Source organism: Sphaeramia orbicularis, chromosome 1, assembly GCF_902148855.1.
Source record: "Sphaeramia orbicularis chromosome 1, fSphaOr1.1, whole genome shotgun sequence".
Lineage (NCBI taxonomy): Eukaryota > Metazoa > Chordata > Actinopteri > Kurtiformes > Apogonidae > Sphaeramia > Sphaeramia orbicularis.
Window position 1 is genome coordinate 23,233,678 of NC_043957.1, and position 13,745 is coordinate 23,247,422.

Below are 13,745 nucleotides of genomic sequence, written 5' to 3' on the forward strand. Positions count from 1 at the left end.
GCAGATGGAGTTTGATCACAAATCCTCCGAAACGTTTTAGCATCAAACGCTAACCCATATGAGAGATTACAGTCAAAACGCTGGTATTTGGATCTGTGATAGCGGGGGTGTCAAACTCATTTTAGTTCAGGGCCTACAGTTAGCTAAATTTGATCTGAAGTGGGCCGGACCAGTAAAATAATAACATAATATTATATAAATCATGTCAACTCCAAACTTTTTTCTATGTTTTGGAGTGAAAAAAGTAAAATTTCAATATGAAAATGTTTATATCTACAAACTATCCTTTAAAATGATGTGAATAACATGAACAAACTGAAAGAATAAGTGCAGTTTTAACAATATTAGGCTTCAGTTTATCATTTACAGACATAATATTATTAAAATTGCACTTACTTCTCTTAAGATATTTCAGGTTGTTCATATTTCTTCAGGTTATTCACGGTTTTTGCGAAATTATACTTTGTTTTAGTGTAAATACATGAAAATGTTTACCGTAATTTCTGGTCTGTAAACTGTTACTTTTTTCCACACGCTGTGAACCTGCGGCTCAAAAATTTTGCGGCTAATTTATGTTTTCTGGGCTAATGATCGATCTGGCTGTCAAAGAAACACATGGAGCTGCTGTATGTAAGCTTGGCATCAATGAATCGATGGTGAGGTTGGAGACAGGGTGGAGTCAGGTGTGGCCAGTAGTCTGGAAAGTACAGTACATTTACAAAGAGAAAAATTTGGAGTTGCCCATAAGTAGCTGGGACAGGCTCCAGTGACCCCCTGTGACCCTAGTGAGGATAAAGCAGGTTCAGAAAATGAATGAATGAATGAATGAATGAATGAGTATTTATTGGTTACTACAACAGTGTTTTACTGATCCTACCCACTTTAGATCATATTGGTCTGAATGTGGAACCTGAACTAAAATGATTGTTAATAAGCGTCATTTTTGCATTTCACATATTCATCCAAAGGGCCGGACTAAACCCTTTGGTGGGCCAGATTTGGACCCCGGGCTGCATGTTTGACACCTGTGTGTTATAGCGTACAGAGGCTCATTCAGTAAAACAGTGACTTTTTTTATATTTACAGCAGAGATAAACCATCTCATAAAAGCCTGTCCAACTGTTCCTGAACAGTCTGTCAATATGCATTAGAAGATGTTTAAATAAACCTTCCAGTCCTCTGACTTTCCATTCTTGTGCTAATCTGAACATGTGCCCTATTCTGGCTGTTTTCTATTTGACTCTTTTCTCTGAACTTTACCGTGAGTAAACATGTATCTGACTTTCACAGTATGGGCAGGAGTGATGTGCGTCTTGGAGCCCTCGGACCATGAGGGGAATAAGACAGATTCCACAAACCAACCTGAGACAAAACAGAAGCAGAATGTCAGCTTTAGCATAAACACAGTATAGGCTTTATGGAACTGTACAGGACTCACAATGCATCTGTGTTCTCTAATATTTTATCATGTGATTGTAACCAGAGTGGGTTCAGTGCTAGTGTTCAATGAGAATTAATCTGGGACCTCTCAGTTAACAGTGACAAAGGGATGTGATCAGTGGGTATGGATCAAAACAGCCCTGGAATGAATAAACATGACATTGTGCAGTCATAAGCTTTGCACTCTGCTATTGTCCTAGAGATGCGACCCAGCGCTGGCTGATACTGTGTCTAGTGATGGGCTGCTGACACGCGAAACTCCGGTGATGCGCCGTAGCTCATAAAGCAGATGTATCGAAGCACAGTGCCGAGGCGTGGTTTGGTCACGTGACTTGTGACGTCCTACACAATTGAGTGACGTGTGAAACAGCTGAGTGCTTCGAATCACCTGAAATCACTTTGAAACACACCCATGAGCCCATTTACCAATGAACCTTAAAACATACTTTGCCCAAATCCATAATATAATCTGTATTTGCACCAACCCCATGTGAAATGACATCAGTTTCTATTTGTGGAGCACATCTCATGAATGTAGCAGCAACATTTAAATGTCCCATACCACAACAAGTGAAGATCTATGTAGGGTCACCTACAGATATTCCAAATTAGGATCATGGTTTTCAATAATTATTGTCATTATTACTAGTAATATTATTGTTGTGTCCACTACAAACATACAATCATCTAGTGTAGTTAAACAGGAATGTGCATGGACAATCAAATTCAAAACAAGAAAGCACTTGGAGAGCACAGACCTCCGCCAAGACAGCCCCCTGATCACCACCAAAATTTAATCATTTCTTCCTTGTGCCAGTATCAACATTTCCTGAAAATGTCATGAAAATCCATCTATAATTTTTTGAGTTATCTTGCTAACAAACAAACACGCACACATGCACACAAAGCAAAGCGATCACAATACCTCCTGGAGGAGGTGACAGTCCATGAACCACTGGGATGTGTTGTGTGTTAAGTAGGTATGCTGCAGAATGGAAAGAAGTTTGACTCTTCGACATGTCTCGGTTGCACTTCATTTTAATGAGCACTAGATGTCCTCCTTGAGCACTGTGTCATTGGAGCCTCGAGCAATGAACCAGGTTTCGTAAAAAATGTCGAAGCTCCAACAAAGCCTCGTTCGGCCATCACTAACTGTGTCATCTTAGACTGGGTCAGTGACTGGTTCATCACAGCCCAGGTAATCGGACAAATCAACAAGTCTGTGTCACTACCGGTGCTGGAACAGTCCATGAAGGAGGCACCGTGTCTCTGACCATAACTGACTGACTTTAATGAAATTTTCCAGACAAAATCTCTAGTAGTAAACGTAATCTTTTGAAATAGCTAGCAATGAAAATTCACCACACATACCTTTTAAATCTGCATCATACAGTTGACGTTTTTATATTTAAAGGTCCTTTACAAGTGAAATAAATGAAAAATAACATGGAGCAAACCTCTTTTTTAGGCAGTCATATTTTGCTAAACCCACTTTTATTAATCTTTGGTTCATTTGTTTGTGTATTTGGACCCTAATAGTTCAAAAAGTTTGAATTTGAACCCTCCAGGTGGTACCAAGCTACCTTTATATTCATTTTGGCAAAAATTGAGTGGATTTCTACAACCTGTTTTAATTCCTGCTTAATTTTTTACATTTTATAACTAGTTACATCACAACATTTGCATATATAAGGTCAAGACTTCCAACGAACATTTCTCGGAGTAAGCCATAATTGTTTGTCAGCAGCAGCGGTTGTAGTTCATATTGAAAATATGTCCAAACTTGGAGCCGATTACATAAAATGTTCAGTTGTTGGTTGTATTAACGAACACAAGTGGACAGAGCAACACAGCCAACAACCTGGGGGGTGGGGTGAAGTGGCTCATTTGCATTTAAAGGGCCAGCACTCAAAACCACCTTTCTGGTGTCATTACTTAGAAATAGGGTTGAAGATGGACCTGTGGAGTTGAATGAATGAAGAATTCAGACCCAAGCATAGCATTTACAGTTTATGTAGACCACAGGGAAATGTTTTAAAATGCATAATTCCATTTAAAAAAGGAAAATATCACTCCTTTAAGTGAGTTCCTGTTAGTGTGTGCTCTCACCCCATCACTGACAGTAGGATGCACAGACACCACGCCGACTTCCCAGGGACGTATGTTACTTTGGTGGTGACGGTGCGGTGACAGTGGGGGCAGTTTATGATGCCAGGTGTATCCTTCAGGTGTATGGTGGACTGTGGCTGGGACAGGACCACCGGCTGGGACCGTGTGACATTTACAGTCCGATTCACACCAACTGACGACAGAAGGACAAACAGAAGACAGTAGACTCAGATATTACTGAACATAACCTGTTGTACGCTGTGTTTGTTATTCCGATGAACAGATTGAGTGTCTTTACTTTGGGTTGTTGGATGGATTATGACTCCAGTGTTTTGTGGAGGCACTGGTACACTGTGGGTCACTGTGGGTACGGTCAGGACAGGATAAGGATCTGGCTGGATGGTAACTGGAAAGGAATCAGAAATGGATGGATGGATGGAAAGTACACATAAGTAAATATACACTGTATGTATGCACCATGAATAATAGGATCAAGTGGTTACTTAAGAGAAATTACAGCAACAAAGAGACATTAAACATTCATAAGACTTATTAATAATATTACTGTTACCTTTGTTTCTATAAGAATAATATATTTTGTGTAGGTTTAAAGTTCTAAAACAGTTAAAAGGTAATTAAGTTCATCAATGATGAGTTAGTTTGTGACATAACTCATCATTTTCACTTCAAGTTGAACAAATTAAAATAAAAGCTATGTATTTTAAATGTCCAAATAGATCATTAAACTATAACAAATTACTTTATCACAATGAAAATTGTAAAAAAAAAAAAAAAAAAAAAAAAAAAAAAAAAGGACTTGCAAAAGGACTTGCTAAATGTACTTACACATACAAGTTCACTGAAACCAGTACTTTAAAAATGAGTCAAATTCAAATTCAGTTTTATTTGTAGAGCCCAATATCACAACAAGGTTGCCTCACAGGGCTTAAAACAAATATGTTCTTATGTTTTTCCATTTTCTACATCATCATGTAGATGTTTTTCCTACTGAAAGTATTCAGTGCAGTCAACACACACCCACATATATATATATATATATATCTGTATATGTATGCACTGTTTGTTTTCATGTTCATGTATATATGTTTACATACACTCTTGCCCATAAAGTTTGAATAATTTTCTTTTCAGAAACATTCCTCTTTTTAATTCCTATTTCTACACCTCTGTAACGACCTTTGACCAGGAACAATGACTACAGCTACACTTTATCTATAAGAATAAATCACATTGACACAATCATTTCATGAGCAGAGGTAAAAATATCTTAAACCAACTTTATGGCCAAAGTGTATTTATAAATGTATTATATGTATGTACATGTGTATAGACACAGCCAGGCCCAACAAGTCCAACACACAGTATTACATCAGACCACCTTTAGCTTTGATTACAGGACACATTCACCGTGGCTCATATGTGCCACACATTACATATGTAATGTCACAATAAATGTCACAACATTTATTTCCATCCATAGCACTGATTTTTCTGCAAGATCTTGTACTGATGATGAAAGTTGAACCGCTGTGTAAACTCTTCTCCATCACATCCCATCGATTCTCAGTGTGGTTCAGATCTGTATGTGTCATATGATTCAACTCTGATGAATCCAGTTGTAATCTTTATGATCCTTCGTATACCTCAACCCAAATGATAAAAGTTAAACTTCTCAGATTTATTGAATGTAAAGATGGTACGTTTTGAACCTGAGATAATACGAAATATCACAGAATGCCAACACAGAAGACAAGTTTAATGATAAACCAAAAGGACCAGCAGGTGGTGATGCTAAATATCAACCCAGTCTCATATCAACATGTGAAATATCTACATTTGTCCACAGTACAAAACGTATCAGTCTCACAATTAGGGCCTGAAAATTGTAAAATGTTCACATTTTTTGGAAATCCGGGGCCACAGCTATGCTGAGCAATAGCAGCGTCCATAACAACCATAACGTTGCAGTTTCATATTATTCTGGTGAGATCGGAAAAATCTTTGCAACAATGAGCAAGTGAGTGATTATGTACATGCACTGAGTGAATATTATGAAAATAAAATACATATTTCTCAGTAGAAATGTAACCAAAATGCATTTTTATGCCAAAACTAACTCAAAATATTGATTTTTTCACTAAAAATGAGAGAAATGTCCACCATGTTTTTTGTTCTCACGGCCAGAATCTTGAAAGTCATGTGACTCGAACGCAGGCCAATGGAAAAGGATCAGATAAAAAACATGAATATTTTATCATTTTCAGGCCCTAATTGTGAGACTGATATGTTTTGGACTGTGAACAAATGTAGCTATTTCACTTTTTGATGTGAGAGTGGATTGTAAATATGGAATATTCCCTTTAACACTAAATTCAGTGCATTTTAACCAAAAATAAACAGTGCATTGAAAAGTGCTTTTAGTCACTTAAACACATTGAGGTTTTTGTCCTCGAATGTAAATAAAACCATATCTGATGTAGTTGTTATCATACCTGTGTTTCACCATCATTTGAATACAAACTTTTGGGTCTTCTTTTATGCTGTGAAATGTCTGGTCTTAACTAACACTACAGCACATTACCGCCACCTACTGCTGAGGAGTCTGAACAGGCAGCAGCTCCATCATATTTGTCTCTAAACATTAATTTTTGCCCAGGCAAAGGTTTGCAACCCACTGAAAACCGGTTTGCAACCCACTTTTGGGTCACAACCCACCAGTTGAGAATCCCTGCTCTAAACCATCCAACATCTAAACATCTCTGGTGTCACTGCTGTCCTGTAAGCCTTAGCTTGAACTCATACAGTTGCTCTTTTGTCACAGGAAAGCTCACTTTGTTCTTGTCCTTTAGTCACTGTCACCAGTGAGATTATAGAAACAAATGGGAATGACATGTGACAAACAAAGACAAAGCAGGAGTGTCCTGTCACGGCCACTTCTTCACGTCTTAAATTATAGTCACGGAAAAAAGAGCTGACAGGATCTTGGCTTATAAATGTTGCTGCCAAACAAAACTCCAGTGTGTCTGACGGGGAAAGCAGTAGTTTCAAAATGCAAATAAGTCCAACAGTCAGAGAAAATAAAGCACAACGAACAGCAGATGCACTGTTTCCAGCTCTATGTGGATGTATTCTGTGAAACAGGAGGTAAATAATGAGATGCTATCTTACCTGCCTCTCCGTAGGTGGGAGGGGGTGTGGAGGGGGAGGGCAGGGAGGCATCATATGAGGGGGGAGGGGGGTAGTGGAGGGCGTGGTCGTGGGTGCTCAGAGTAGGTGGGTGGAACCTGGCTTCATCATATGACGGAGGGTCCATTGAAAGCTCATCCAGTCAAACAGGATGCTGACGGAACAGAGATGGAAACAGTGATGAAGATAAGACAGATCCTTTCACACACATTCTGAAACACAGGCAGGCATTCCTCTGTGTGTTTGGGAGAAAGCAACACAGAGCATGTGCAAACACTTATGTAATGCTATTGTTTTAGAATCCTTTTTTTTATGAACATGCGCTAAAGGACTAAAAGACTATCGCACATGTAGTTCAATGCATAGAAGACATGGACGTCAAACTCACTTTAGTTCAGGTTCCACATTCAGCCCAGTAGGAGCTCCAGTGGGCCGGACCAGGAAAATAATAGCATAAAAGCCTGTAAATAATGACAGGTCCAAATTTTTTCTCTTTGTTTTAGTGCAAAAAAAATTAGATTAAGTTATGAAAATATTGTGAATATGTAAATAACCTGACAAAATTGAAATTTCTTATGAAAAATGCAGTGCAATTTTAACAATATTATGCCTTAACTTATCATTTATACATTTGCATTATGAATTGGATCTACAACGGCACTAAACATTTAATAATAGGCACTTAATTTTCTCCAGACACTTCAGGTTGTTCATATTTGTTCAGGTTATTCACATTTTATTTTTACTGAATAGTTTTGTTAAAATAAATGTTTTCATAATTTAATGTTATTTTTTTTGCACTAAAGACAAAATGTTGGGGTTGTCATTATCTACAGGCATAATGTAATATTTTTTTCACTTTAAACCAAGAAGAAAATTTGGAGTCATTATTTATAGGTTATTGTGCTTTTATTTTACTTGAGATCACATTGTTGTGTATGTAGCCCCTGAACTAAAATAAGTTCGACACCCTTGACTGTTAATATCTTCAGTGCCATTTTTGCACATTTACTTTGCTAATTCATCCCATGCTAATTCATCTGAAGCCTGTTTTATTTATTTATTTATTTATTTATTTATTTATTTATTTATTTGCTTATTTATTTGTTTATTATTAGGGACAGTGCATATTAATGAACATCTACAACAGTTTCAGCTGTAAATATGCCAGATTGTAGCAGCAGTGCTAATTTCCATCTGTAGTCCCTTTATAACACTGTTTTATTGTTAGTGTAGTTTTTAATTATTCTTTGTGCATTTTTACATTTACTGTCATCCCAGAGCTACTGAACATGATTTTGTATGTACTGTATGTCTGCATCTTAAACATCAAATTCAGATCATAAATGTGTATAAGTCAGTGTATGACCTGGGAGTGGACACATATGACAGTGTTGGGATAAAATCACATAATGTAAGAAATAGGCGTTAAAAACTCAAACCATTTCTGGACGTGTCCTAAGATCAGACCTTTCTGGGATGATATATTTGCTGCTGTGAGCACAGTTTTCAACCAAACATTTTCGAAAGATTTAAAGTTTGCTATTTCAGGTGTAATCTCAGAAAGTTTAAAAGGAAATAACTGAAAATGCCTCTTATGAATTTTACTAACGCCAGCCATTAAATGCATCAATATCAAGTGGTTGAAACCTGAACCTCCCACATATGACATTTACATTGAGAAAGTGAGGGAAACCTATCAGATGAAGCAAATTACATATGCACTTGGAATTCTGGGAGAGAGATTTACAAAGAGATGGAGTTCTGTGATTAAGCTTTTAATACAATAAGCATTCAGAAGTGGTTGTATACGTGTGTGTTTTTGTCATTTATGTTTCATTTGTGATTAATTGTAATCAATATCTACTGCAGATATCCATTTTTTCCCGTTTTTTTTTTTACGTGTGTGCCATATGGGGATGTTTGATTAGATATTTTAATGTATGTAAAATGTCTTGTATGTTTGTATGAGCAAAACTAAATAAAAATTAAGTTAAAAAAAAAAGCTCATGAAATTAGGCTGGTGAACCTCTGTCTAATGCATGCGAAGCGTCTGATAGCTAGACATCGGAAAAGTGTTTATTGTCCATCATTGAATTCATGGATTGTGGAACTGTCATCCTGCAGAACTATTGAAAGGCTCACGTATGCAATTAAACGGAAAGCTCATATCTTCCATGAGATATGGAATTCATTTCTAAAATTTTTAAAATCAAGACCTGATATCTCATCATCATAACTTATAAAGTGAGACCATACCCTTTTTTTTGTTACATGATGTTTGATTATGTATCAGGTATAAAAAAATGGATGTTGAGAAGTATTCAAGTCAATATTACTTCTATTGTCTGTCAGTTATTAGTTTATGTTATTTACTTTCACAGCTGTTTCAGAATTCAGATTTGGTGGTTCAGAGGTGGGGGGTGTTCTGGGGATTTATGTTCATGGGAGACCCACACAATATTATCATTTCATGTCACAAAATATGTGTGAAAACCTTAATAAAGATATGTGTTACAAAAAAAAAAAACAACTCAAACCAACACATAAAAGTGAACCTGAGTCTTAACACAACTTGTCGTTGCTGCTCGACGTTATGACAGATTAAAGCTTGAACATCTGCTGTGTCTAATATTATATGAAAGTGTGTGAAATTTCATATCATTTCATCATCTTTGTGTTCTGGTGTGTACAGAGATTAAACATTTAGAAATATATCCATATTAGTGTGGAAAACTGAGGGTTTTCCAACACAAACTGGGTCGATTTACTGTTAAACTGCTTCAATGTCAGAGAATGATTTAGTCACTTTTGTTCAATAATGAGCATTTTAACCCATTTTTAGACAACTTTTATCTTTCAAATGTCATATTTTTAGGTCGAATCTGACCTTTTCCACAACAGAAATGGACAGCAACTGTTCAGACAGAGTTAATAATATATTTGACTTCTAAATTTTTAACTAACAGTAACCTCAGTCAATTTTGACATTTGGGTGCTTCTATGAAACTGGGTTCATTTTGGTATCTGCCACTTTACCAGCTTTTTAGACCCAATAATAAAAGAGAAATTTAGACATATTTCCCCCCAGGATGTACCAAATGATGACCTCAGATGAATGCAAAAAAAATTATACTCTTGCTCCGAGCCATCCCAAAATTAATGATTTTTTTTATCAAATATTGGGGCCAAAATTGGGACATGAAAAGCTACCTGGGTGTCAGTGCATTTGATCTGAAAATGTGGCTGTAAATGGTCTTATATAGCACTATCAATGAAGACAAAGTGTTAAATTTGATGAACCCAGTGGTTTTTCTAATCCAGACATGTGGGTTTTCATGAATCTCAGTCTCATTCCAGGTTTTGTGTGTAACTCATCATGTCCACTGGTGTCACACATGGAACCCGCCCATTTAAACACATGTAAATCGTGTGTGATTTTGCAACAGTGATCATTTTTGTGAAACACTCTGCCTTGCATAATTAGTTTGATTCCCAAAATGTACCTGTGAGAGAATAAAAAGATATTCGGAAAAAATTGCAGTGCATAATTTTCGTGTCCTTTTTAACATTTTACATGCAGATTTTTGTATTTAAAAAAAATATTCCAAAAAAATATAAAAATGTGTTTTATCTGAAAAATAGTTTCACTTTTATCTCAGTAAATATTTATTTTTAAATAGACCTAAAGTGCTTCCAAACGTGCTTCATAACATTAGTCTACATCTGGTTTGAATTTTTAGTCCCTCTGTCTTTTTTTACGGACCAGTGTCATAGAAAACAGATGAAACACTGTAAATATCTGATCTAAGGACACTCTCTATTCTCAAAGCATGATCATTTTACTATTGTCTCCAATGGAGTTACAGACGCTTCAGCTCAACTCTTTAAAAGTAGTTCACATGTTGTAAACATTTTGAAAGTGGGAACTTACTCATGTCAGTTCAGTTTTCCAGTGTCAGGTCATCAACAAAATATCCTCAGAATGTTTTATATTAAATACTAGAAGCACTCGGAGAGCGCAGACCTCCGCCAAGGCTGATCAGTGGGCCCCCCCCGTGGGCCCCCCCACCCCCGATCACCCCCAAAAGTTAATCATTTCTTCCTTATCCCATTTCCAACAAACCCTGAAAATTTCATCAAAATCTGTCCATAACTTTTTGAGTTATGTTGCACATTAACGGACAGACAAACAAACAGACAAACAAACCCTGGCAAAAACATAACCTCCTTGGCGGAGGTAATAAAGGAAAAGACTTTGATTTGCTTGTTAAGAGAAAAAACATTAAAATCCTTTGTTTTTTCCCCACATTTTACATTTTCAGAAAGTTACAGATATAACCTTCCTCCTCTCACATTAATACAAAGGAAAAATTACCAAGCATTTTTTCCAGAGTCTAAAGTATTTTCCTCAAACAGAGTAAATTTGGCTCTATATTGAGGTTGGAGAGCTCTACCCAAAGAGTAACTGATTCTTTTTAGAGAGGGACCAAATGTTATCTGAGAACAGTAAAATTTTCTTCATTTGGAGTGTATTTTACTGCAAATTTCCTGTGTAAGATTTCCACCATTTAATTGACTATTAATGAGTCAATGTAATTAACATTGTTTTTGTTTTGTTTTGTTTTTTAGAAATGATCTGTGTCATAATTTAAATGTGCTGAATCTCACATATTTTAATAAGATAAGACTTGGAAAACAAATGACAAAAGTGCAGGATAGCTTGTGTTTTCAATGTATATGATTAGTGTTATTTCACATATATATTGTTTTATGTCCATTTACAGAATAGATTATAAATGTTACAGTGTAAAGAACCTGTAAAGTAAATGTATTGTAAAACACAAAACAAAACCCCCCCCCAAAAAGCTAACCTCCCCTCAAAAAAACCTAAGAAAAAACTAAAAAACTATTAATGAGTCAACGTAATTAACATTGTTTTTTGTTTTGTTTTGTTTTTTCAATTTTTTTTTTTTTTTTTTTTTAGAAATGATCTGTATCATAAATTAAATGTGCTGAATCTCACATATTTTAATAAGATGACTTGGAAAACAAATGACAAAAGTGCAGGATAGCTTGTGTTGTCATTGTACACATATATATTGTTTTATGTCCATTTACAGAATAGATTTATAAATTTTCCAGTGTAAAGAACCTGTAAAGTGAATGTATTGTAAAAAAACAAAACCACTCCCCCCCCAAACAAAACCTAAGAAAAAACTAAAAAAAATAAATAAATAAAAAAACTAAAAAATCTCTCTCTCTCTCTCTCTCTCTCTCTCTCTCTCTCTCTCTCTCTCTCTCTCTCTCTCTCTCTCTCTCTCTCTCTATATATATATATATATATATATATATATATATATATATATATATATATATATATATATATACAGACACATCATCATTTACTTCATTTAGAATTTAATTCAGCTGCAAATTAATCTTGTTTTCTTTTCCTCACCCAGTGCACTGTAAACTAGACTAGTGCATTGTTCTCAGTGGGTAACACAACCTCTGTAGGGTGTATTCACACACTGGATGCACTACTTCTGTACATCTCAGTCTCTGTGTATTTAGTGAACCGTGATTACTGCCCCTCCTTTAGCCGCAGTAGATTATACAATGGAAAGGTAGGCTTTAAATCGTTGCGTATTCACCTGAATGTTTACCTGAGCGCTAGTTTAAAGTGACAGCGACTCACAGCACACAGTACAACACAATACTTAGATCATCTCATAATGTGAAACTCCATGGTCATATGCACTGTGAACATCGTATAAATATAACAGATGAAAGAAAATGATCAAAAATGTTCTCGAGTGGTGGAAGTTGTCATCATCAGTACATCTAATGAGTATTTTAGTCTTAAATAGATGTCAGAAAACTGCACTAATACTGGTTTTGACTGTGAATCTTCAACCAAAACCCAAAGATAATCAGTATAGTATAAATAGCATAAATTATGGATTATTCTTACATTTAATTTTGGCATTTTTACCTGAAAAACGGCTTAAACAAAAGATTGATTCTTAAAATACTGCTTCAACTTTTACTGGATTAGTCATTTGTGAAATGTGTGTAAAAATGAAACAGTTGTCATCAGGCTTTAGATGCTCCCTTTAAACACTTACTGTAACTCCAGTGATATTCCAGTACATGAAGCTGAACACACAGGTTGTCTTCATGGGAATGTCCTTCACCAGTCCATAAGTTTCATATTAAAATGTCCCCTAAAAATTAGTGTTTCAGCTGTGAAACAGATCCGCTGAGGGCAACCGAGGAATCCAAGCTCACATGGGACTCTCCTGGTCTCATGTGTGTCCAACCCCAGTGGGTCCAGACCAGTCTCCACCACAGACCAGAGTGTGGAGCGTGTCTTTGTTAATTAAGAGTGAGATATGAAAGCAGTGGTCTTACCTGAGACAGATGAGGAAGCTCGGCTGCAGGAGGAAACACGTCCCATGTTGGTGACAGCCGTCATCGCAGCCTGTTTGACCAGTTCTCCACTGGAATTAGAAACATTTGACTTCACAAAGACGAACCGGCCCTGGTTATCTGTTTACCTCATGCAAACTCTTCTCTGTGTCCTGTTTCTGAATCTTTAAATACTTTTCATAAGTTACCAAGACATTCAATCATGGTATTTATTTGTATTCTGGTACACATATGCAGTACAGATACAAGTATTCATTTATTCACAGGATATTAAACTGAATTAAAACTCTGTAATAATACAAACTCATGTTTAAGCTATGTAAAAATAACAAGATGATCATACTTTGAAATGACTGCTGTTAAAGAGGAACAAATGTTGGTTTTGGCAAAAGATCATGAACCATTTTAAGAAAAACAGATGAGTCATGGTAACTGGCAAACTTTCTAAATTTAGCTGTGTTTCATAACCAAGCATATTTCCCTTAAAGGTTCAGTGTGTAACTTTTAGGGGATTTATGACGATCTAATCTGATAAATGGAACAGAAGGAAAATT

General features: G+C 36.0%; 1 protein-coding gene and 1 long non-coding RNA gene across 3 annotated transcripts in view; one reads left to right on the plus strand and one right to left on the minus strand.

The window, feature by feature from the left end:
* The window catches only part of LOC115417334 (uncharacterized), an 18,172-nt gene extending 15,718 nt beyond the window's left edge, over nt 1–2,454 (plus strand). Inside the window, exon 3 of the long non-coding RNA XR_003935137.1 lies at nt 2,444–2,454. This is a non-coding gene — a long non-coding RNA (uncharacterized LOC115417334). The remainder of the gene's footprint in view (nt 1–2,443) is intronic.
* LOC115417212 (lipopolysaccharide-induced tumor necrosis factor-alpha factor homolog) lies at nt 1,070–13,276 on the minus strand. 2 transcript variants are annotated; one of them, XM_030131230.1, is made up of 5 exons: nt 13,174–13,276; nt 6,739–6,910; nt 3,848–3,955; nt 3,550–3,742; nt 1,070–1,362 (listed from the first exon to the last, which is right to left on the minus strand). In XM_030131230.1, exons 2-5 carry the CDS (start codon nt 6,881–6,883, stop codon nt 1,257–1,259), a joined length of 552 nt encoding a protein of 183 aa, XP_029987090.1. In that variant the 5' UTR covers nt 6,884–6,910; nt 13,174–13,276; the 3' UTR covers nt 1,070–1,256. The 2 variants fall into 2 exon arrangements, with proteins under 2 accessions (XP_029987090.1, XP_029987083.1); XM_030131223.1 differs by lacking the exon at nt 13,174–13,276 and adding an exon at nt 12,888–13,160.
* Between the last annotated feature and the right edge of the window lie 469 nt (nt 13,277–13,745).

Coding starts and splice junctions, on each gene's coding strand:
- LOC115417212 (XM_030131230.1), bottom strand. CDS start 6,883: ATGGACCCTCCGTCATATGATGAAGCCAGGTTCCACCCACCTACTCTG. Junction 3,956..6,738: donor TCCCACCTACGGAGAGGCAG/GTAAGATAGCAT, acceptor ATTCCTTTCCAG/TTACCATCCAGCCAGATCCT. Junction 3,743..3,847: donor AATCCATCCAACAACCCAAA/GTAAAGACACTC, acceptor TTCTGTCGTCAG/TTGGTGTGAATCGGACTGTA.